General features: G+C 41.5%; 1 protein-coding gene across 12 annotated transcripts in view; it reads left to right on the top strand.

Moving 5' to 3' along the window:
- Positions 1 to 24,930, top strand: part of ACACA (acetyl-CoA carboxylase alpha) — a 269,985-nt gene that overhangs the window by 108,924 nt on the left and 136,131 nt on the right. For all 12 annotated transcript variants that reach the window (XR_009449202.1, XM_059669697.1, XM_059669696.1 and 9 more), the window contains 10 exons: positions 652 to 755; positions 5,828 to 5,909; positions 6,576 to 6,721; positions 7,817 to 7,967; positions 9,288 to 9,422; positions 9,997 to 10,143; positions 10,446 to 10,634; positions 11,238 to 11,338; positions 12,080 to 12,168; positions 15,936 to 16,060. Coding sequence is in view for 11 of the 12 variants with exons in the window: in XM_059669697.1 (XP_059525680.1) it covers positions 652 to 755; positions 5,828 to 5,909; positions 6,576 to 6,721; positions 7,817 to 7,967; positions 9,288 to 9,422; positions 9,997 to 10,143; positions 10,446 to 10,634; positions 11,238 to 11,338; positions 12,080 to 12,168; positions 15,936 to 16,060 (1,269 nt within the window). In the remaining variant the exon portion in view is untranslated. The remainder of the gene's footprint in view (positions 1 to 651; positions 756 to 5,827; positions 5,910 to 6,575; positions 6,722 to 7,816; positions 7,968 to 9,287; positions 9,423 to 9,996; positions 10,144 to 10,445; positions 10,635 to 11,237; positions 11,339 to 12,079; positions 12,169 to 15,935; positions 16,061 to 24,930) is intronic.

Below are 24,930 nucleotides of genomic sequence, written 5' to 3' on the forward strand. Positions count from 1 at the left end.
GTCAGTGTAATTAACACTGTAGGAGTTCTTATGCTGTGTTACACTGTCATTTTACATGTTCTAATATTACTTTCTGGGGTATATTTGAAGAGAGGCACATAGGGATTAAGATCCTTTCTCTTTCCTCATTTGATGTTAAGTTTGGCTTAGAGTTACTAATTCTTAAATCTGTTTAACAGATGCTGATGAGAGGGGCCTCATGTGAAGCAACAGTTACTTCTTATTCCTGAATTTCAGGGCTCTTCTAAATTACCCAAGATTTTTGTTAAAATCATTACATTCAATTAAATTATCTAAATGTCCAAATTTTGGTTATATATCATTTTTCTTTGAGATTATCAGTAGCCAAATCTCTGTTCCTTTTTGAGTTTATTTCTGACAAAGGCTTGTTTTTGAGCAGCTCTTTGATGGGTTCAGTAGAAATCTTAGAGTGAAGGGAGAGTTGTTTTTCATCTCTATTCAAATGAGGCCTCTATTCAGATTCTAAAGTAAATGTGTTTGTAGCTCAAAAAATCCTTTGGCAATAAGGACTCCATCCATTCTCAATGCTAGCTGTATCTTCACAGGAAATTTGAGCCCTATTTAAGCTGTGGAGCCGTGGTGCCAAGTGACTGTGCTTTTTATTATCTGCCGTGTTTTTCTTCCTTTCAGGCAGAGCGACCTGACACCATGTTGGGAGTTGTGTGTGGGGCTCTCCATGTGGCTGATGTGAGCCTGCGGAATAGCGTCTCTAACTTCCTTCACTCCTTAGAAAGGTAGGCTGTGTTTCTCCTTGGCTGTGCGAGTTCATCAGTGGACCTGAAGTACAGGACTGAAGTTCAAAGACCCATTTATTCTTTTCCCTGTTTCTGGCAGCTTGTGAGTGCTACCTGTTATTCACTGACGGTGGGGACAGGAAAAGGGATGTACGGATTATGAAAAATTATTGTGGGACTCTATAGCGGATTCTAGAAATTAGCTGATCCTGCAGTTAGAACAGATTGCTTTTAAAAAACTAGAACCCTGTTAAAATAAACATTCTGTCCAGTACAAGCATCAAATCTCTCTGTACCCTAATGATGAAAATCTGCGTGTTCTCTCTAGCGTTGAGCCCTCAGATTTCACAGTTATCCAAGTCTTATGATAAATATCTTTCACTTTGTTACTCTGATGCACTAAAACCTTCAGCAACTCACATTACCCTTATGTTCAAATCTAAATCCCTCAGTGTGACTTTTAACTCCCTATATATTTTGGCCTCTTTTTACCAGTCCAGTCTTACTAATTTCTGTTTCTCAACGTGCCATCTCTACCTAGTTAAGTGGTTTCCCTACTAGTGTACACATGTGTTTTACATAATCTCTTCTATAAGCTCCCCTGCCTTTTAATGTTATTTTCATTTATTCTTAAAACTTGTATTTTGAAATAATTTTGAACTTCTTTAAGAGTTGCGTGAATAGTCCAAACAACTACTATATTCTTTGCCCAGATTGACCAATTATTAACAGCTTGCCTTACTTGCTCTACCACTTCTTTTCTTTATTATTATCAGAAGTCTTTCTTGATAATGTTTCCTGCTTTACAATGTACTTCCTTTCCCCCTCCACCCAGCCATGCACTACTGTTTTTTCTTTAAGACCCTGAATAAAACTCAGTTGATAGGAGTAGATTAGGGGTGTTCATTTGGGAGCCTTTTTCTTTTTTTAAGTTTTTATTTTTAAGAACAGGTAATATATTCACATGAGTCAAAATTCAAAAGGCACTAAAGGCATATAGTGAAAATTCTTCTTATCTCTGTTCCCTGTCCACCCAGTTTCCTTCTCTGTAGTCAACCCAATTTACCAGTTTCTTCTGTAACCTTCCAAATATTGTAAATTTATATAGACACTAGAGGCCCGGTGCACGAATTCATGCACCAGTGGAGTCCCTTAGCCTGGTCTGCGGGATCAGGCCAAAACCAGCTCTCCAACATCCCCTGAGGGGTCTTGGATTGGGAGAGAGTGTAGGCCAGGCTGAGGGACCCCACCGGTACATGATCGGGGCCAGGGAGGCACACAGGAAGTTGGCCAGCTGGGGAGGGACCGTGGGAGGGCTCCAGGGCGTGTCTGGCCCGTCTCGCTCAGTCCCGATTGGCTGGACTCCAGCAGCAAGCTAACCTACCAGTTGGAGTGTCTGCCCCCTGGTGGTCAGTGCATGTCATAGCGAGCGGTTGAGCATATTAGGCTTTTATTACCTACTAGAGGCCCGGTGCACAAAAATTTGTGCACTCGGGGGGGAGGGGGGGTCCCTCAGCTCGGCCTGTGCCCTCTCGCAGTCTGGGACCCCTTGGGAGATAACGACCTGCTGGCTTAGGCCTGCTCCCGGGTGGCAGAGGGCAGGCCCAATCCCTAGGTGCAGCCCCTGGTTGGGCTCAGAGCAGGGCCGATTGGGGAGTTGGGGCACCGCCCCCTGTCATACACAGAGCAGGGCGGATTGGGAGGTTGCGATGCCAGCCTCAGTCACACTCAGGGTAGGGCCGATTGGGGGGTTGGGGCACCGCCCCCTGTCACACTCAAGGCAGAGTCGATGGGAAGGTTGTGGCACCACCCCCTGTCACGCACAGAGCAGGGCCCGTGGGGGGGGGGGGGTTGGGGCGCCACCCTCTATCACCCACAGAGCAGGGCCGATCAGGGGGTTGGGGCGCCTTCACCTGTCACGAACAGAGCAGGGCCGATAGGGAGGTTGTGGCCCTGCCCCCTGTCACACACAGAGCCGCAGGGCAATCGGGGGTTTGGGCGCTGCCCCCTGTCACACTGATCCCGGTGCCGGGAGGCCTCTCAGCTCCGCTGATCCCAGTGCTGGGAGGCATATTACCCTTTTACTATATAGAATAGAGGCCTGGTGCACGGGTGGGGGCCGGCTGGTTTGCCCTGAAGGGTGTCCTGGATCAGGGTGGGGGTCTCCACTGGGGTGCCTGGCCAGCTTGGATATGGGGATGATGGCTGTTTGCAGCTGGTCACACACCCTTCAGGGTGGGGGTCCCTACTGGGGTGCCTGGCCAGTCTGGGTGAGGAGCTGAGGGCTGTTTTCAGGCTGGGACTGAAGCGCCCAACTGCTCTTTTTTTTCTTTTTTCTTTTTTTATTCTGGGCCAGCTTTAGCTCTGAGGCTCCAGCTCTTAGGCCTCTGCTCCTGAAAGTAGGTATCTGGTTTGTTTCGGTTCTCGAAACTCTGCATCAACTCCAGCTCTGAGATCCCAGCCGGCTGAAAGCTGGTTTTTGGGCATCTATATTTGTTACAATGTTTGAAACTGCAGGCTCAGAGGCCTGCAGCGGCCAGCTGGGAACGTTGGAGTCCTCCGTCACTGAAGCAAGCAAGCCTCATGTTAGTTTCAAGCTGCCTGTCTGCCGGCCGCCATCTTGGCTGACAGTTAATTTGCATATTGCCCTGATTAGCCAACGGGAAGGGTAGCGGTCGTACGCCAATTACCATGTTTCTCTTTTATTAGTGTAGACTAGAGGCCCGGTGCACAAAAATTTGTGCACTCAGGGGGGAGAAGGGGTCCCTCAGCCCAGCCTGTGCCCTCTCGCAGTCTGGGACCCCTCGGGAGATAATGACCTGCTGGCTTAGGCCCGCTCCTGGGTGGCAGAGGGCAGGCCCAATCCCTAGGTGCAGCCCCTGGTTGGGCTCAGAGCAGGGCCGATTGGAGAGTTGGGGCGCCGCCCCCTGTCATGCATAGAGCAGGGCAGATCGGGAGGTTGCGATGCCACCCCTAGTCATGCTCAGGGTAGGGCCAATTGGGGGGTTGGGGCACTGCCCCCTGTCACATTCAAGGCAGGGTCGATAGGGAGGTTGTGGCGCCACCCCCTGTCACTCACAGAGCAGGGCCCATCAGGGGGTTGAGGCGCTCCCCCGTGTCATGCACAGAGCAGGGCCCGTCAGGGGGTTGGGGAGCTCCCCCCTGTCATGCACAGAGCAGGGCCCATCAGGGGGTTGGGGAGCTCCCCCCTGTCACGCACAGAGCAGGGCTGATAGGGGAGTTGGGGCACCGCCCTCTATCACCCACAGAGCAGGGCGGATCAGGGGGTTGGGGCGCCGCCACTGTCACACTCAGGGCAGGGCCGATGTGGGGGGGGTTGGGGTGCCGCACCCTGTCACACACAGAGCCGCAGGGCGATCAGGGGGTTGGGGAGCTCCCCCCTGTCACTCACAGAGTAGGGCCGATAGGGGAGTTGGGGCACCGCCCCCTGTCACACTCAGAGCAGGGCCGATCAGGGGGTTCGGGCGTCGCCACTGTCACACTCAGGGCAGGGCCGATGCTGAGGTTATGGCTCTACCCCGTCACACACAGAGCAGGGCCCGTGGGCGGGGGGGGGGGGGGGGTTGGGGCACCGCACCCTGTCACACACAGAGCCGCAGGGCAATCGGGGTTTGGGCGCTGCCCCCTGTCACGCTGATCCTGGTGCCGGGAGGCCTCGCGGCTCCGCTGATCCCAGTGCTGGGAGGCATATTACCCTTTTACTATATAGGATAGAGGCCTGGTGCACGGGTGGGGGCCAGCTGGTTTGCCCTGAAGGGTGTCCTGGATCAGGGTGGGGGTCCCCACTGGGGTTCCTGGCCAGCCTGGATGAGGGGATGATGGCTGTTGGCATCTGGTCACACCCCCTTCAGGATGGGGGTCCCCACTGGGGTGCCTGGCCAGTCTGGGTGAGAGGCTGAGGGCCGTTTTCAGGCTGGCGGGTGACTGAAGCTCCCAACCTGTCCTTTTTTCCTTTTTTTTTTTTTATTCTGGGCCAGCTTTAGCGCTGAGGCTTGGCTCCAGCTATTAGACCTCTGCTACTGAAAGCAGGTTTCTGGCCTTTGTTTACCTTCTGTATTTGAAACAATGTTGCGGTCCGGCTGGCTGAAGCCTGGGTGACTAAAGCAGGTTTCTGGGGCTTTGTTTAGCTTCTATATTTGTTACAATGTTTCTTAGAGTTGCAGCTCAGAGGCCGGCAAGGCAGGCGGGGAACGTTGGTTTCCTCCGTCACTGAAGCAAGCAAGCCTCATGTTCCGCTTCAAGCTGCCTGGCTGCCGGCTGCCATCTTGGATAGCAGTTAATTTGCATATCTCCCTAATTAGCCAATGGGAAGGGTAGCGGCTGTACTGCTAATTACCATGTTTCTCTTTTATTAGATAGGATAATAATAAAAGCCTAATATGCTAATTAGACTGGATGGCCGAACAACCTTCTGGACGACCTTCCAGATGAAGCTGGGGCTGCAAGGGCCGAGCCCCTTGTGCGACTTTCATGCATCAGGCCTCTAGTATAAGATATGCATGTAATAGTTGTGTCTTCCCATCCCCTATTTTTTAGAATATATTTTTATTGATTTCAGAGAGGAAGGAAGAGGGAGAGAGAGAAACACCAATGATGAAAGAGAATCATTGATCGGCTGCCTCCTGCATGCCCCCTAATGGAGATGGAGCCCGAAACCTGGGCATGAGCCCCTGACTAGAATCGAACCTGGGACCCTTCAGTCCATAGGCTGACACTCCATCCATGGAGACAAACCAGCTAGGGCCTCACCCCCTATTTTTTAAAAACACAAATTATAGCTTTTCATTTTTTCACTTGATTTTTTCATTATTGTTAAAAATATTTCATATTAGTACATAAATGGCTTCATCTTTATTTTTTAATGACTGCATAATACCCCATTTTTATATGGCTTTTTCATAATTTATATATTAGTCCCTTACTAATGGTCGTTTAGGTTTTTTTCCAGTCTTGATATTCCAGGAAATGCTATAATCAATAACTTTTATATGCCCTAATACACTTTTAGAACTTTCTAGAAGTAAATGTATCTCACATTGTTGTTCTTTCAGGGGTCAAGTCCTTCCTGCTCATACACTTCTGAACACTGTAGATGTTGAACTTATCTATGAGGGAATCAAGTATGTACTTAAGGTATGTTGAAACCCACTGAAGCGTACACTTTATTCTTTGTCTCTCTTTGTTAGCTTATTTCCTGTAGGTCCAGAGATAGGGGGGAAAGTTTAGTTTACTGCAAAGCTGAGTGTTATGAAATTAGTCATTATTTGTGTCAAAGGCCAGAAGCAACATTTTTTTAAAAAAATATATTTTATTGATTTTTTTCACAGAGAGGGAGAGGGATAGAGAGTCAGAAACATCGATGAGAGAGAAACATCGATCAGCTGCCTCCCGCACACCCCCTACTGGGGATGTGCCCGCAAACAAGGGACATACCCTTGACCGGAATCGAACCCGGGACCCTTCAGTCCGCAGGCTGACGCTCCATCCACTGAACCAAACCAGCTAGGGCCAGAAGCAACATTTTTGAAAATGTTTTAGTTGTTCCTCAACTTCACATATGGATCGAAGAGATAAAGGAGACAGAGAACAGCCAGACCAGGGAAGCATCTAAGGTCACTCTGTTTGCTTGGAGCAGGGCTGAGCCATGCCCACAGACACTGATGCTAAGAGCACCAGTGCTAGGAATGTCCTTCTTCTTTGATAGATTTTTTTAAATCTATATTTTTTAGATACTGAGTTTTATCTGGGACTCCACCGGGAAGGGATATTAACTTGTCCTTTCTGGTTCTCATTCCCTAGGTGACTCGACAGTCCCCTAACTCATATGTGGTGATCATGAACGGTTCATGTGTAGAAGTAGACGTGCATCGGCTGAGTGACGGGGGACTGCTCTTGTCCTATGATGGCAGCAGTTACACCACGTACATGAAGGAAGAAGTGGATAGGTGAGTGGCTGTTTGAGATCTATATGTTGGTCATCTACCTTTTCTCTCTGATAGTACCTAGCTCTTGGGATTTTTCAAGATCTTTCTTGGTATTCTGTTTTAATAAAAAAAAAATAGTACATGCACTGAACAAAAAATTTTAAGAGTACCAAATTGTGTTTACAATGAAAAACATTGTCTCTACCACTTCAATGTGAGTAGATATGAAAAATAAGTTCTCTTTATAAGGAGCTACTGTTAACAGTTTCTTATGTATTGAAGTTTTACATGCGTCTACAAGTTACATGTATGTACTATTTTTTTCTTTTAAATGCATTCATAAATAAAAATAATCTTTAGATACTGTTTTGCACCTTATTTTTTCCTTAACATATATTATAAACCAGCGGTTGCCAACCTTTTGGACTTCATGAACCACCAGTGGTCCACGGACCACCGGTTGGCAACCATTGTTGTAGACTGTTCAACACCAATCAATGTTGTTGTGAGAGTTAAATGAATTAACATATGTAAAGTGCTAAGAACTTTGGGGCATAATAAGGGTTTAAGAAATGTTAGCTGTTACATCTTTATCATCTTTGTGGGGTTTTTTTTTTTTTAAATAGAGATGCCTGCTCTTTTTTTTTTTTAAATACATTTTATTGATTTTTACAGAGAGGAAGGGAGAGGGAAATAGAGTCAGAAACATTGATTAGAGAGAAACATCAATCAGCTGCCTCCTGCACGCCCCCTACTGGGGATGTGCCTGCAACGAAGGTACATGCCCTTGACTGGAATTGAACCTGGGACCCCTCAGTCCGCAGGCCTGACACTCCATCCACTGAGCCAAACCAGTCAGGGCATCTTTTTAATGGTTGTATAGTATTCTATTATATGGATGTATCATAATTGATTTAACCTAACCCTTATTGAAGGAAATTTTGCTTATTTGGCATTATAAACAAAGATGAAATGAGTATCCTGTGTGCATGTGTTTGTACAGAATAAAGTTATTAGTTTGTATTTTTTATTAAGAATGAGATTATTCTGCCATTCCCTATGGTAGAATTATTCCTTAGGTGCTTTATTGTCTTACATACCCTACTTATCTCCTAGATATCGCATCACGATTGGCAATAAAACCTGTGTGTTTGAGAAAGAGAATGACCCTTCAGTGATGCGCTCACCTTCTGCTGGGAAGTTAATCCAGTACATTGTGGAGGATGGAGGCCATGTGTTTTCTGGCCAGTGCTATGCTGAGATTGAGGTTGGAGGGGTGACAGGGCTTTTGTTTCATGGGAGGGAAGGTAGGAATGGGGTTGTCTGGGATAGACTAGGATTGAAGAGTAACCGAAAGTAAATAGAAAATAGACAGGAAAGAGCATCAGTTAGTTTAATTGGGGCTAGGAATCTTAAGATTTTAACAATAAATGCAAAGCTCACAGGTTGTTGTTTTTTTTTTTTTGACAGATGAGGAATTGCTAGCTCTAAAAATAGATACTAGGCTGCAACAGCATTTATTGAGTGTTAGGTTTTATGCTATGTGCTGATTATACAGGAAAAATATGATAGGTAGAAGGGGGCCACTAAACACAAGTAACGAAATGTGAATCTGATAGAGCCAAGCACAGAGGGCCACCTAACCCAAGTTACTGTGGGGCTGGGTGGATGTAGGTGGCTAGTAAGGGAAGACTTCTGAGAGAAGGGACTTTGATTTTAGTTTTGAGAGATAGATAATAATGGACCAGGTGAAGAAGGGCAGGGAAGAATGTTGAAAGGGGAAGGAACAGCCATGTACAGAGGCACTGAAGCAAGAGGGTATGGTATATTTAGGGAGCTGCAAGTACATATTGGTATTGCTAAGAATGGACTAAGTTTTAATGGGAATGACAAGCAAAGATGCTAAATAAGTAAACAATTTGAGATCATGGAGGACCCTATAAAACATACTAAGAAGCTTAGACTATCATGGAAGGATTTTACATAGAAAAGTGATAGCGCAAGATTTGGGTTCTAGAATGATTGCTCTTAGTGTCCTTGTTGGAGGTGCATAGCAGGTAGGGAAATCTTGTGGGAGGTTTTTGAAGTACTCTAGGCCAGAAATGATGAGGGTCTAAACCAAACAGCTAGCATGAGAAAAAGATTTCTGAGAGAGGTTTGGACGATATATTTGGCTGGGCTTCATAATTGTAGATAAGGGAGAAACAAGAGTAAAGAATGACTCTTAGATTTTAGCTTGGGTATCTCATGTATGCAGAGTGAGCATTTAGATCCGAGAGTATGAGGAGACTAAATTGTTCATCACTTCTAAGTACAAAACAAGTAAAAATAGAAATTATGAAAAAATGGATTTAAACAGTTAAAAATAGGAAATTCCAGTAGCTGTTATTAATCCTTAAAGCTAGGTCCTGAGAGATTTTCTAATTGCCTTCCTTGGTAATCTCTTGGAGATTTTGATAGATTTCCGTTTTTCTGGATTGAGTAAGATACAGTCCAACTTAGATGATGAGGGGAAAAGTGACCTCCTTAAATCATTCATCTGTGTAAAAAGAGATTAAATTCTAATTTTATTTATTTTTCATTATAGGTGATGAAGATGGTAATGACCTTAACAGCTATAGAGTCTGGCTGTATTCATTATGTCAAGCGGCCTGGAGCAGCTCTTGACCCTGGCTGTGTAATAGCCAAAATGCAGTTGGATAACCCCAGCAAGGTCCAGCAGGCAAGTAGGAAGGGACTTTTAATATTGCTTTCTAGCCCGGCTCGTGTGGCTCAGAGGTTGAGCGGCGACCTATGAATCAGGAGGTCAAGGTTCAATTCCTTGTCAGGGCATATGCCTGGGTTGTGGGCTCGATCCCCAGGAGAGGGCATGCAGGAGGCAGCCGATCAATGTTGATGCATTGAGGTTTCTATCTCTCCCTCTGCCTTCCTCTCTCTCTAAAATCAATAAAAACATATTTAAAAAATACTGCTTTCTAAGAGCTAATTACATGACAGGTAATTTGGAGGGGCAAATGATTTCTATGCTTGGTTTGCCAGTTTTTCTTAAGCTTTGCCCCCTGATCATATGCCTTATTTTTGTGTTTATAGTATTATGAATTTAGAGTTTGCAGGAGTTATGATAATAAGATTCTATGATTTTTTTTTTATGATGCTTCCTCCATTGACTTCTTTCCTTATAGCTGCAAATGGTGAAGGGATGTCTTGATTTTTAAATGATGATTCTAAGTTGCAGTGGTATGTTTGCACCCTGCATAGAAGGTAGGGGATGACTTGATTTCTCATTGGGTTGACAGGCTGAGCTTCACACCGGCAGTCTGCCACAGATCCAGAGCACAGCACTCAGAGGCGAGAAGCTCCATCGAGTGTTCCACTATGTCCTGGACAATCTGGTCAACGTGATGAATGGATACTGCCTTCCAGATCCTTTCTTTAGCAGCAGGGTATGAATCACTTCTCTTTGGGAAGGGATGTACAAATAAGGTAAGGTACCTGTTCTCCAAGATAGTTTAAAAGTTGCAAAAGAATGTTTTTTTAGATGGACCTCTTTACCCTTTAGTTTAGGGAGTTGAAGTCTTTAAATCCTTGCTTCTTATCCATTTTATTGACTTCACATATAATTGGGCAGTGTTAGATGCTTTTATTGCAATTTTGAAGTAAGTACTATATGATAGTGAATTCAGATATATATCATTTTATTGTGTTAATTTGTCTGGATCCTATTTTATTATTTCCTTCTTCTTAGGTAAAAGACTGGGTAGAGCGGTTGATGAAGACCCTCAGAGATCCCTCCTTACCTCTCCTAGAATTGCAAGATATCATGACCAGTGTCTCTGGCCGCATCCCCCCCAACGTGGAGAAGTCTATCAAGAAGGAAATGGCTCAGTATGCTAGCAACATCACATCAGTCCTCTGTCAGTTTCCCAGCCAGCAGGTATTTATAGAGCAACAGTATCATTTTCTAATGGCCACCATTTCTTTACTCTCTGGATGTTGTGCTGTTAAAGTTTTAAACATTATGCCCTTCAAAAACTGCCACACAATACAAGCCCAGTAATTAAAGTACTGTATGTGACATGTAAAGTATCTGTGGTTATGAGGGACATATACCCAAATCAGAGATATCTTTATGAATTTAAAGTGAAGGAAATTCACAGTTTTATTATCAAAGACTTCTTTAATACCTCAGCAGCATGTGTACCCTTAAAGCCAATTTGCATGTAGGGAGTAAAGCTAGGCAAGCAGGGAGTAAAGTTTTGACCTTGACCTTTGATATATCTTGATTGTCATGGCCTCTGGTAGGTTTTGTGATGTACTCATTAACTCATTTGGGGAAGGGTGAAAAGAAATAAAACTTGTTTGCTTATTTAACATAAGCCCCTAATCTATGCCCAGTAACTTTCAGCTGCTCCCTACATATAAAAGATAGAAATTATCATGTTATAATTAAGATTCTTAGTAGTGATATTATACAGGTTAATGCTTTGGGTCTCTTCGTTGGGTTGGGTGTCATTTTTTTCTCTTTCTTACACGTTAGATTGCCAACATCCTAGATAGCCATGCAGCTACTCTGAACCGGAAATCTGAACGGGAAGTCTTCTTCATGAACACTCAGAGCATTGTCCAACTGGTACAGAGGTAATTACATGTAACTCCACATTCCCGGACCTATCCATCCTCATACCTTCCTTCCTTCTAAGTAGTCACAAAGAGATTTACTTCAGGTTTGACTTAGATAAATTAGAAAGCACTTATATCTTAGAAAATATCTTATATCTTCTAAATATCTTAGAATTGTGAGCTAACTGTTATACCCAATATTTGTGATAACTTCTTCCTATTCTACTTCCTTCTGTCAGTTATTAAGGCACAGAGATGTCATTTTATTTTTTTCTTGCAATTTTGATAAAACTCCTAATTTTTCTTCTGGCACAAGGTCTAAATGTAACATTTCTTCTTAACTTATAGAACCAACTATTGGACTAAAGGAAGATACTCGTAGATTTTTCACATATCTCTTAGCCATTTCACGGGTGTGGTAATCATTTCTACTTAGCAGTGGGAACTGAACCCCAAAGTAGGTAGGGATGTCAAGTAGTTTTTTGTTTTTGTTTTGTTTTTTTATTCATCATTTCTCTCTTTTTTAAAATATATATAAAAATCTTGTCTGTAGCCAGATTTCTTTTAGGTTTGAGATTTGAATTAATCCGGTTAGCTGATTTTAGGCTGGCCCCTGTCCTGTCCTATATTCAGAGGGAAAGCATGTTCAGTGGAAACTCTACAAAGTAAATCTGGGCTCTGGGTTTATTATTTAATAGTCTGTTATTAATAGTGTTAGCCCATCAGGTTTTTCAGTGGAGACTTGTTCTATATGCCTAGGTACCGAAGTGGCATCCGAGGCCACATGAAGGCTGTGGTGATGGATCTGCTGCGGCAGTATTTGCGAGTAGAGACACAGTTCCAGAACGGTAAGCCTCTTCCTGAAGACTCTGTATCTGAGAAAGTTTCCCTGTAGGACTGTGCAGCAGCCCAGCCAGTTCATCCTGTCGCTAACACTTGTCATTAATAACGCTTCCTCCTTTCACCACTCCCTTAAAAATTAAGCCTCTCTAACCCACCACTGCCAAAGAAAGAACAACAAAACACAGCTTGATGCGATTGTGAATCCATGTGCTTCTAGGAAAGGACTGAGATAATTTTTCTAGTAGAGATTAGCATTCCCTGTTGATGTCTTCTTGACCTTGTATAGAATTGGTTGAATCATGACCAGGCTGAAATTGAGAAACCCTATCTGAAGAGCTTGCCTCTCAGCAGCTAATCCATGGATTGAACCACAGGCATCTGAAAAAGGTTCAGATTTTCCACTCCTTTTCTGTGTACCATTTAGGTGGAATTTATCCCTGGCTTTCTCTGAAGAGCTTCACTAAATGATGTATAAAGTCTCTAAATGTGAAACACCCTGGCTAACATTGTAAAGCTACATACTGCTGATACTGCTTCCTGCCACAAGATGGCAGTGAAATACCATATACTTTGAAATATTGCATAACATTTTATTTTTTTGCTCCCTTTGTATTCTTTAAAGCAGGGGTGGGGAACCTTTTTCTGCCAAAGGCCATTTGGATATTTATAACATTATTCACTTAATATAATTCACTTAATATAAATTTATGTTGCTATGAAAAAAGCACCTAGATTTATTGAATTTGTAGTTTCGCCTGTGGTTGCCTTGGCCGGCCAGACCAAATGATTTCATGGCCCTTATACAGCCTGCAGGCTGAACATTCCCCACCCCTGCTTTACAGGATGGCTCAGTCACTCATAACCAGTAAAAATCCTCAAGTAAATATTAACACACTGAATCTAGTAATGTATAAAATAATACTTCACAACCAAGTAAGTTTTATACCACTAATGTAAGCTCGATTAATATTAAAAAATATTAATATTAACTTTAAAAGAGGAAGAAACATAATGATCATCTCCAAATATGGGGGAGAAAGCATTTGACAAAATTTAATATCTATTCATGAAAACTTTTGGCAAATGAAGAATGAAATGGAATTTTATTAGTCATTTAAAGATTCCCCAACAAAAATCTATAGGATACATAATGGTGAAATATTGAAAGCATTATTTTTTAGATTATGAACAAATACAAGGACACCTGCTATCATTACTCCTATTCAGCATCGTACTGAATGTCCTAGCTAGTGCAGTAAGACAAGAAAAAGAGTGCAAGGTATGAGGACCAGAAAGGAGTAAGGAAGTAAGTCTGCCACTGTTAGATATAGTATGATATCTACCTGGAAAGCCTCAAAGAACCCACATATTATTATAATTATTTGAAGTTTAAAAGGTTGCTACATGCAAAAGGCAATATACAAAATTCAAATGTATTTCTTTATAGTAGAACAGTTGTTTAGAAAAGCAATATACCATTTAAAATAACAACCCAGAATAAATACTAAGGAATAAATCCAAGAAAATAAATGTACAAGCATCTTTTGGAGAAAATCATAACTAGTTAATAATAAAGAAAATCTAAATAAATAATCATAATCTTAGATTGGAATATACACTTGCAAAATATTCTCTCTGAATTCATTTGTAGATTTATTAACATTGTAATACAAATTCTAGTAGGGTATTTGAAATGATAATATTGTAGGGACAGATTAGTAGACCAATGAAATATAATAGCTCAGAAATAGATCCACACGTATATGTAATACTTTCAACATTAAATATTTAATTTTAAAAAATGGTTTGTCAATACTTAATAGAGTTGAACTTTTGTATACTCTTCAACTAGCAGTTTCACTCTTAGGTAATATACTATAGAGAGTTTAACACGTGTTTATTGGGAGACATATACAGGACTGTTTGTGGCAGCATTGTTCATGATAGTAAGAAAGACAGGAAACACTTTAAATATACACAAGTAGAATAAATAATTGAAATCTAGTACAGTGTATTTCTACAATGGATTACTGTACAGCAGTGAGAATGGATGAAGAAAGGTATACATGTGAACAAAAGGATGAACCTCAAAAATGTAATGTTAAGGGAAGGAAACCAGTTACTGAGGGATCCATACACAATGATTGCATTGTTACCAATTTGAAAAGCAGGGAAAATGAAACTATGTGTACATCTGTGATAAATGTAAAGAAAAGTTAAAGAGTGATTAACATGAAATTCAGCTTAGTAACTGTTTCAGAGGAGGAGTACATAGGACCCTTCAAAGGTACTAAAAATGTTCTATTTAAGATAGATGTTTATTCCTCTGTGTGTGTATTTCACAATAAAACGTTTTAAAAAAGAGAACACTTGATATCATTGCTTGCTTTCTGCTTAGTGTCTCTGCTGCCTTTTCCCTGGGTAAATATTCTTTTTACTTCTCCTGGTCCTAGTAATTTCTGTTACCAAGATATATTTCTGTTATCATTTCAAAGCTAAGTCTTTGTTGGGAGAAATATGAATTTATATAGGACATCCAATCTTTAAACAGCTTCCATTTTGTTCTAAATGGGTCTTTTATGAAATTGGCAGCTCTTTTAAATATTGTAGTCCATTGTTTTTCAAATATATTTAGTTTCATGTTGAAAAAAATCTTACATCCATCTTTGATATTTAAAATAGATGAAAGCAGAGTTGCCCTGGTTTAGTGTCCTTAGTATTCTGGAATCAATCCATGGTAATGCAGTTTGAATACCACTGTTTTGGTTTATAACTTAACATGGAATCTGAACTGAGGCGATAATCATTTAGTATTTTCATGATTTCGTAAAATTCTCACCCTTGAGATTACTCAAACTCTAGTTCTCCTATACTTGGAAATTTAATTCTGAGGTAAGCTGTTTCCCAAAGAAGTGACTATTATATCCCATGGTGGATATCACTACAGTGTATCTGAAGCTTATGCTTCTGTTGCAAAACAGCTTTCCTGGCTAGAACTAACCTGTCCCTGGTGGCCTTGTGAAAGGCCAGTGAAAATATACATAATTGCTCTCCCTGCAGACCTTTTGACTCAATGCAAGGTTCTCCTTGATCTATGCCTTCGTTTGGATTAGGAATTCCTAGGCATTTGTTAGTAGTTTCATGGACTTACAAGGGAAAATGTTGACTCCAGAGGTTGCAGCTATCCTTCTTGTGGTTGTTGAGAAGTTTGCATTGTTTTATTTTTAGCTAAAACTGTTCCTTCCAGTTAGGATGAAACACTTTTAGTGAGTCAGACATGGAACCGGAATATTAACTTGTAGTAGGCTTTAAAGATCATCGGGTTTAATGGTATTGACATTTCTTTTTAAGCAGCAGAACCCTCTCTTGTAAGGAAATCATTCCAGGAAGCTATGAGAGAGTTTCAAGTAAGGGTGGGGAGTTGGAGTTATCTGCAACCCCTTAGTCTCTTCTGTACACCCTTCTCCACCTCTCAATTCTTTTTAATGAAAATCAGGCTCAGAGAGGTAGAGTGATTTTTCCAGGAGCACAGAGGATATTGGGATCCGAGTGAGGCTTTTGAGCTCAGGTCTTATACCGGATTGCCTAACTCCTAGTCCACTGTTCTTTTGACTAAACCAGACTGCCAATTCTGTCCAAACTCCTCCAAGAAAGTACTCAAGATATTTCTTCTCACAGCTTATCAGATGAAGTAGAGACATTAAAAAACAAATAGCATGTAACTGTGAACATTCATACATGGGTGAGAACCAATTCTTTTTGCTGCTTGCAGGTCACTATGACAAATGTGTCTTCGCTCTTCGAGAGGAGAATAAGAGTGACATGAACACTGTACTGAACTATATCTTTTCTCATGCTCAAGTCACCAAGAAGAATCTTCTGGTCACAATGCTTATTGTGAGTACAGTTTTTCAGAACCTATAAGGATGGTTAATAATATGAAAAAAAGTATTTTTCCTTCTGGTGGCTGTGGTCAGAGGAAAATCTCCTGTCTTTTGTAATTGTAAGATGAGTAGGGCTCGGGTTGTGGATTAACAATTTCTCACATCTGTCTTTGTCCTTGACCTGAAGGAACCTGCTCCACTCAGGAAAGAATTGTTCTGGTTGTTATGCATATGATCATGTGCAGGGACTCAGATCTCTTGATTCTACTTAGAGATGCCCTGTGCTTCTTCATTCCTGATGTCACTCATGACAGTAGCTTTGAAATTTAGTCTTATCCAGCCAGTGTTCTTTTTCATTATAACTCTGGTTTGTTCCATGAATATCAGCAATGGTTCATGTCCAAAACGTAAAAGCAAAAAATAACTGTTAGAAATCCAGTGCTGCCCTTTCCCTACCAAAGGAAGATATTTAAATGTATTCTACATCTTTTTTGGTCCCTTTCTGTTTTATTCACATGGAAATCTAAGCTCAGTGTTGTTTGGGGAGTAGATACATGCTTTTGTCCCCATAACCTAGTAATATGAAAGTTAGTAGAAAGTGGGAATGAGCAGTGAGACTAGTTGATGTGGCTAGGACTAACATACATTTGACTAGTGGATGGAATTTTTGTGGACTTAAGGATTTTTAAAGATGATTTGTAAGTCCTTCGCTCTTAGATTTTTCTGTTAATTCTAGGAATCAGAGAACAATAGGACTGTTCTTAGAGTCCCCAACCCCATAAACAATTGCCTTGCTCCTTCATGTGTGTCTTTTTTGGGGGACTAGAGTATGTTTGGCTTCTAGAGTTTCCTTTCTTGTCCCTTTATGGAATTGGCATTTTTGATACCTTAATTCCATCATTCCTCTTGGAGGAAAAAAAGCTATAAATTTTCACTGCTTTTTTTATTTCGTATATCAGAATGAAGGGAAACTACCTCACAATAGCGCCACTCATTCAGTTATCTGCCTAGCTGGTTAACTGGAGAGGATATAACATTTTTTTAAAATACCCACTTTTAAAAGTATCTAATTGCAGAGAGAGTTCATTACCTTTGCTACTCTAGAATGGCTAAATGGTGGGGAAACCAGGATATGCATTTGAAAGGAAAAAATATATCAGAGCTATGTAGCATTTCAGTTTCCCTAAGTGACAGGTTTTGACAAAGAAGTGATACTATCTATAGCAACTTGACTGATTTTTTTTTTCTCAATCAAAAGAGGGAAGAAATCTCTGACTAGTTAGACTTTTTAAAAAATTTTAATACAAAGATTGCTAATTCTTATTTGGATAAAGCCAGGACTTTCTGTTAGAAAAGGGTAATGATAAGGGAGTGGAAGAATCTGTCTGTTTGACCTTAAAATAGGGTGGAATTTGCCTTCTGAGGAAGCTAATTATGGTGAGTTTTCATTTTATTATGATTACCTTTTTAAGGACTTAACAGTTTTCTGCACTAAAAATAGACCAAAGCCCAGAATCCTTGGAGCAGCAGAAGAGTAATGATCGTCTAAGACTGTCGCTGGGTTTCTTAAATTCTAATTTGTAAGATATAGGGGCTCGGCTCGCTCCTTTTGCGGAGTGATTGTAAGTAACGCTTGCCTTAAGAATCTCATTATTGGAACACGGAGCCATATTTCCTCTGAGAATTCTGGAGTAGCTTTGAGCCGGGGCTGTTCATTTCTCAAGTAATCACGCTGGTGTGATGGAGAGAGAAAATGGCAGCTGTTCGGAGCTCAGGCCTTCAATTTTCTTCAGAGTCCAGTCACTCAAGTGTGTAATTACACGGGGGTGCAGCCGAGGCGTTGGGCCCTGTCAGAGAACTGGTTTGAAGCTTTGCTTTCTGCTTTTGCCAGTCGGACAGGCAGAAGCCAATGGGACTCTGACTTGCTGCTGTTCTTTTTCTCCCCACCTTGTCGTCCTGATTACTTCTTACCTGCATGGATAGTACCCAACTTTCCAACAGACTGAGCACTTTGTTAGCGTTTGGGTTTGCAGGAATAAGATGGGGAGGAGAGGAACAGGAGGAGGAGAAGGGGGAGGAGGAAGGTTGAAGAGGTGAACCAGAAAGATGGATTTGTCCTTTTCTTTGTTTTGGCACTTCACATTTTTCTTTTAAAAAGAAAACAAAACTCGATAAACATAGGAGGATCTGTAGGCTTTCATATCATTAACTTGAAAATACCAGCTGTTTTCACCTCATTTTGAGATTTGGAAATCAAGACGTTAATTGATATGATTGAGCTGAGGGCCTGCTAGCAGTGACGTAAGGATCAGTGGTGAAAGCTCAAAATGTGCTCCTTTCTGCTCTGATATTTAATGAATGCCAGACATGGGCTTCCTCTCTCCTTCTGTGGCAACGGTCAGGTCCCCCACCCCACGTCTGCATTAATGGTGGTAGCTGGTCAAAGCCATTTTAGTTGTTTGGATTCCTCTTTCTGTATGTCTGACTGTCTTTTACAGGTATATCCTGGACCTGGCAGCACTTGAATCCCCTAGTTTGTATTCTCAGCTGGTTTCACTTTCTTTGCTTACTTTAGCTTCCTGATTGATGGTTTTGTGCCCGGCATTCCAGTCCCTGCTTTCTAGAAGTAGGAGTGTTGATGGTGTGCTTTGCTGAGCTAGATGATGATTTCGGGGGGTTTTGAATCTAGAGTGAAGGCTCAAGAAAATCCGGGCTTCTGTGAATCACTGTTACGGAACACGGGCTGCTTCAAGGAAGCCTTCATCCCTTCCAGGTATTCGCATAACTTGCCTAGTGATAACATGCCTCAAGGACTCACAGCAAATTTCTTCTAATCTTTCACCCTATTGGAATAGCAAAATATCAAGTAAAATGCAAAAGTTCTGTCAAGTTTTCTCCATTTTGAGAAATTTTATGCCACAGTAGAAAAAGTCTGGAAGACAAACAGTAAGTTTATTATTTTGAAAGCTCTTCTTATTTATTTAATTTCCTAGGAAACAGCTTAGGACATTATTTATGCTTACTAAGAGATATTTAGGAGACTCTTCAGCCAACTTAAGCAATTTTGTACCAGTAAAATGTATCAACACCCTCATAGCTGTCCAGATAGCCAAGTAGTACATAGTGACTACTTGAGTAGTTATCCCCTCACTACTTATTTCTGATATGGTCCACATGAACATGATATAAAACATACTTCCTTGTGAGTAATGCCATGCCTGTGAGCCTGTTTGGTTTAGACAGGAATCATTGAAAATGCTTATCAGTGCCTTTTCTCCCTCCTCTTTACATGACTGCAAATAATTTTGTCCAATGTGTGGTAAAGAAGAATGTTTTTCTCAGCGAACCTGGTTTCCTGAATAAGCTGTGGCTGGTAGAACCTACCAGACCATTTCTGGTATTGGGATTAGTGGCTCACCCAGCTAAATGTAGTTAATGTCTTGAGCTCATTACACACTAGGTCCCATTCTTTTCATTTTGGATTGCCTTCAAATCTTAGGATGCTAAGATCAAGTTGGATTACCTTCTGCTCTTCTGGCAGTCAGCTATATAACTTGGCTACAGTTTTGATACTTAAGCATGTATGTTATATTCCCCATCATTTAGCCACCATCAGGGTTAAGAATAAAAACAAGAAATACTGTGTGGTACCAATATTAACCATTACTGACTAATAATTTTCATTTGGGCCTGCAAACGTATGCAAGCGTCCTGTCATCCCAAAAGCGGCAGGTAGGCTTATTAAATGAACTGCTTTATAATGAGAAAACATCTGTTGACATAGTTACCATTTAATGTCATTGTTGCAAAATGTTCACCAGGATTAGATGGTGATGTTGGGCTGTCCAGTTGCCCGAAGGAAGTCTGCCTTTTAGGCAAGAGGACCCTCAACTTGTTTTTGGATGTTTGTATCTTGGGACGGGTAGTTCTGATGAACAGAAAGGTTTTATCTGGTGGTTTTTGCTTGTTTTTTAAGAACATTTACACTGTGTCTAGGTCAAGGATGAGATAGGGTTGCGAAGATTACACATAAGTTTCTATTGCCAATCTTTGTCTAAGTACTAATGATGACAATGGAGAAAATAATATTTGAATGGAAAATTTCCAAGTCAGGATAAACTAATGGAAATAGTGATTTATGCCTACTGTGGAATAAACATCCCCGAAAGGTCTGGTTTCTGTACTTTATCACAGAGCTCAGGAAGATTGTCATTTGGTGATACTGAACGAATACTATATTTTCTAATCTTAACATATTTTCTAATCTCTATTTTCTAACTTCCATAGTTCACTTTTCTTACAGATACTGTTTCTTTCTACCCCCTTTCACACTCCCTTTCTCTCCTAGCAGAAAGATGGAATTTAAAAAGTTTTTTTTAAAGTCTCTTTGTGTGTTTTGCTTTTTAACTTGGGATAGGATCTGTAGTTAAGCAAGACAGTACCTTTATTTTTACTTACTTATTTTAGTTTAATCTCAAAAAGTAAACCTAGATTTTCCTTTAAGGAAATGGTTAGGTAGGTGGCTAGTGTTCTCATTTGTTATGTTGGCTTTTGTTGTTAATGTTGAGACTTCAGTCTGGCTATTTGCAGAGTAGCATTACCCAGGACATCTCTTAGGTTTTTTAAATATTTCAGTGGGTCAGTGTGATGATTGAAGTAAGGACCTTGGAAAGGAATGTTTTCTCTATTAGGAACAATGAGTAAAGAGGGATTTATGTAGGAAAATCTTACCTAGGTTTCCTTACCTACTGTTATCTATCTTCTTTTGCTTCTGTCTTTCTATGGTCTTTTCTTGGTTATTTTATATACAGGGTGGGGCAAAAGTAGGTTCTAAAACACAATTTATTGTATTTCTTTAATTCTTGTATTATTTTACATAGGAACAGCTGTAAACCTACTTTTGCCCCACTCTGTATTCCTTTGAAATTCTATTTTACTTGTTAGCTCTCAACAAACGATGAGGTGCATTTTCTCCCTCCTCTTTGCGTTTATGCCTTAGGATAGGTGGGATAGGTCCTCTGGTCTGTGACTGACTACATGCTTAGCCGAACCCTGGATTTATAGTCACTTTCTTAGCAGCTTGTCTTCTTCCCCCTCATATGAGTGAATTCCTGCGTTAAATAGGTGAAAACAACATGCACTTCCTTAACTATTAATCACATCATGTGTTTTATAACTCTGGACAGTTGGAGCAGAGCTCTGGTTGGTGGGTTGGGGAACCAGAAAGTATTCCTGCTTTGAAATGTTTGAGAAGCCTTCTTTTCAGAACAGTGATGTTGAGCACTTCAAAACTGTGATGTGGGAAATAGTAGGGGTTGTAGAAAAAATATTGTAGGAAATTCACATCGGCTCCAAAAGCCAAATGTCCCAAGCTTTTATTTATACAGCTGGGGTCATGGACTATAAAGACTCTCCCTGTGCCGAAACCGGTTTGGCTCAGTGGATAGAGCGTCGGCTTGCGGACTGAAGGGTCCCAGGTTCGATTCCGGTCAAGGGCATGTACCTGGGTTGCGGGCACATCCCCAGTGGGAGATGTGCGGGAGGCGGCTGATCGATGTTTCTCTCTCATCGATGTTTCTAGCTCTCTATCTCTCTCCCTTCCTCTCTGTAAAAAATCAATAAAATATATTTAAAAAAAAAAAAAAAAAAAAGACTCTCCCTGAGATGGGAAAGGTCTAAGTATGAATGGAGATTCTGGTGATCAAGGTAAGGAGGAGATTAAAAAGCAGCAACAGGAAGCCTTTTAGGATCTGGTCATCTTTCATATCCTATTGATAGTAAGGGGAGAATAAAAATTCATTAAATATAAAGGCAATTATTTCAAATTCCAAGTAGAGGGAACTATACCTGAACGTGTACATTTTATGTGGTTTGGTATTAAGAATTACTACTACAAATAGCTCTGTAACTTTCAAAAAGACCTTTATAAAACCCACACCTGTAGTTTTCAGCTTAGATGAAAATTACATGGATGAATTTAGGGAATAAAATGACATTCCACTGGAGAAGAAAATTTTTCTCAAAATATGTTATTTTTCTTAACAATGTTTAATTCTTAGGAGAGAAAGGACCCTGTGCTGAAAAAACCATGGATTGTATTGTAGGAGCTGCTTTTTTTTCCTTCTAATCCATCTAAGGATTCACCATGTTTGTATATTGTGGAATGATTCTTTTTTTTTTAATCTTTATTATTCAGATTATTACAGTTCCTCTTTTTTCCCCCCATAGATCCCCTCCACCCAGTTCCCACCCTACCCTCTGCCCTTACCCCCCCACTGTCCTCATCCATAGGTGTATGATTTTTGTCCAGTCTCTTCCCGCACCCCACACCTCTTTCCCCCCGAGAATTGTCATTCCCCTCCCTTTCTATGCCCCTGATCCTTTTATATTCACCAGTTTATTCTGTTCATCAGATTTTTTATTCACTTGATTTTTAGATTCACTTGTTGATAGATATGTATTTGTTGTTCATAATTTTTATCTTTACTTTTTTCTTCCTCCTCCTCTTCTTAAAGAATACCTTTCAGGCCCTGACTGGTTTGGCTCAGTGGATAGAGCGTCGGCCTGCGGACTCAAGGGTCCCTGGTTCGATTCCAGTCAAGGGCATGTACCTTGGTTGCAGGCACATCCCCAGTGGGGGGGGGGGGTATGCAGGAGGCAGCTGATCGATGTTTCTCTCTCATCGATGTTTCTAACTTTCTATCCCTCTCCCTTCCTCTCTGTAAAAAATCAATAAAATATATTAAAAAAAAAAGAATACCTTTCAGCATTTCATATAATACTGGTTTGGTGGTGATGAACTCCTTTAGCTTTTTCTTATCTGTGAAGCTCTTTATCTGACCTTCAATTCTGAATGATAGCTTTGCTGGGTAAAGTAATCTTGGTTGTAGGTTCTTGCTATTCGTCACTTAGAGTATTTCTTGCACTCCCTTCTGGCCTGCATAGTTTGTGTTGAGAAATCAGCTGACAATCTTATGGGTACTCCCTTGTAGGTAACTAACTGTTTTTCCCTTGCTGCTTTTAAGATTCTCTCTTTGTCTTTTGTTCTTGGCATTTTAATTTTGATGTGTCTTGGTGTGGTCCTCTTTGGATTCCTTTTGTGTGGGGTTCTCTGCGCTTCCTGGACTTGTAAGTCTATTTCTTTCACCAGGAAGGGGAAGTTTTCTGTCATTATTTCTTCAAATAGTTTTTCAATATCTTGTTCTCTCCCATCTTCTGGCACCCCCATAATTCGGATGTTGTCCCATTCGCTTGAAGTTGTCCCAGAGGCTCCTTACACTATCTTCATATTTTTGGATTCTTTTTTCTTTTTGCTTTTCCGGTTGGGTGTTTTTTACTTCTTCGTACTTCAAATCTTTGACTTGATTCTTGCGATCCTCTAGTCTGCTGTTGGATCTCTGTATAATATTCTTTATTTCAGTCAGTATATGATTAATTTCTAGTTGGTCCTTCTTCATATCCTCGAGGGTCTCACTAGACTTATTGAGAGTCTTACTAAATGTATCGGCAGTTTCTAGAAAATTCTTGAAAAACCTTAAAAGTGTGGTTTTGAACTCTATATCCAGTAGTTTGCTTTCCTCCATTTCTGTCATTTGTGTCCTGTTTCTTTGTCTCCACATTTTGGCGGCTTTCCTGTGTTGATAGAGTGGCTTTGTGTGCTAGGTGTCCTATAGGGCCCAGTGGCTCAGCCTCCCCAGTTACCTGAGGTGGACACTCTTGGTGCACCCCTTTGTGGGCTGTGTGCACAGTGTTGTTGTAGTTAAGCCTTGATTGTAGTTGGTATCACTGGGAGGAATTGACCTCCAGGCCAATTGTCTGTGAGAATCAGCTGTGTCTATGGTGGGAGAACTTCTGTGCTGGAGACACCCTTCTGGGGCAAGACTTGCTTCAGTGGGGCTTTGGTGCTCACTGAGTCTGCTCCCTGAGTGTGTCTCTTATGTATCTGAGGAGTTGTAATCTGGATGGTCCCACTCTGACCACTGGGTACACTGGCACTTGGATCTCTAAGGAGGTGCTAATTTAGCCTCTGCCTGAGGCTACCCAGCAGAAGCTATAGAGATCTGCAGATTCCTCTTCTTTGTTTGGGATTTGGAGGTGCTCAGATGTGGTCCAGCTGTGAAGCAATGCAAGCTGCTATGGGGCCTTGGGCCTTCTTTTGGATGTTCTGGGTCTCTCTGACCCAGCTGCAGTTTGTTAGGTAATTTTAGATTGCAAAGGGCCAGGTCATTCATATGCAAAAGCCTCTGCATACAGCTTGGGTGGGGCAGGGTCTCAGGGAATCAACAGGGCGGAGCAAACAGCTATGGCTGATCCTCAGTCCTGCCCTAAGAGGTCCCAGGTCTCAGTGTCCCGCAGTAATCCCTGCAAGCACCTCTGAGAGAAAGACGCTCTCGAGTTCCACCCGCTGCCAGACAGTCCAGTTTCTCCCCGTATGAGTCTGGGTCCCCAGAGACTCACCCGGAACTGGAGTTCAGAGCAGTCGGGAGCTTGTGTCTTCCTCCCGATTGAAAAAGACAACCGAGTCCTCAGTTGCCAGCCCTTTCTGCATGCGGCTCCGTACCTCTGCACTTCACTTCCGCACCTCTTTTGAGTCTCAGTGTCCTTTTCTCTTTCCTTCTAGTTGTAGAATTTCCACTAAGCCAGCCTTCCTGTGGTTCTGGATGATGTCTGTTTTGTCTTTTAGTTGTATTTTTGAAGTGGTTGTGCGAGGCAGCAATTTCAGGTGTTTACCTATGCTGCCATCTTGGTTTCTCTGGTCTGTGGAATGATTCTTGTATAGCAAGAGGATAAATGATTTTTGAGTACAAAATTGTCAGAATATGAGATGGTGTTTTTATTTAGTGTGTGTTTATAAATGAATACTTTGTTCTTGTGTTTCTGTTT

The sequence above is a fragment of the Myotis daubentonii genome, chromosome 16 (genome assembly GCF_963259705.1).
Source record: "Myotis daubentonii chromosome 16, mMyoDau2.1, whole genome shotgun sequence".
Taxonomy (NCBI): Eukaryota; Metazoa; Chordata; class Mammalia; order Chiroptera; family Vespertilionidae; genus Myotis; species Myotis daubentonii.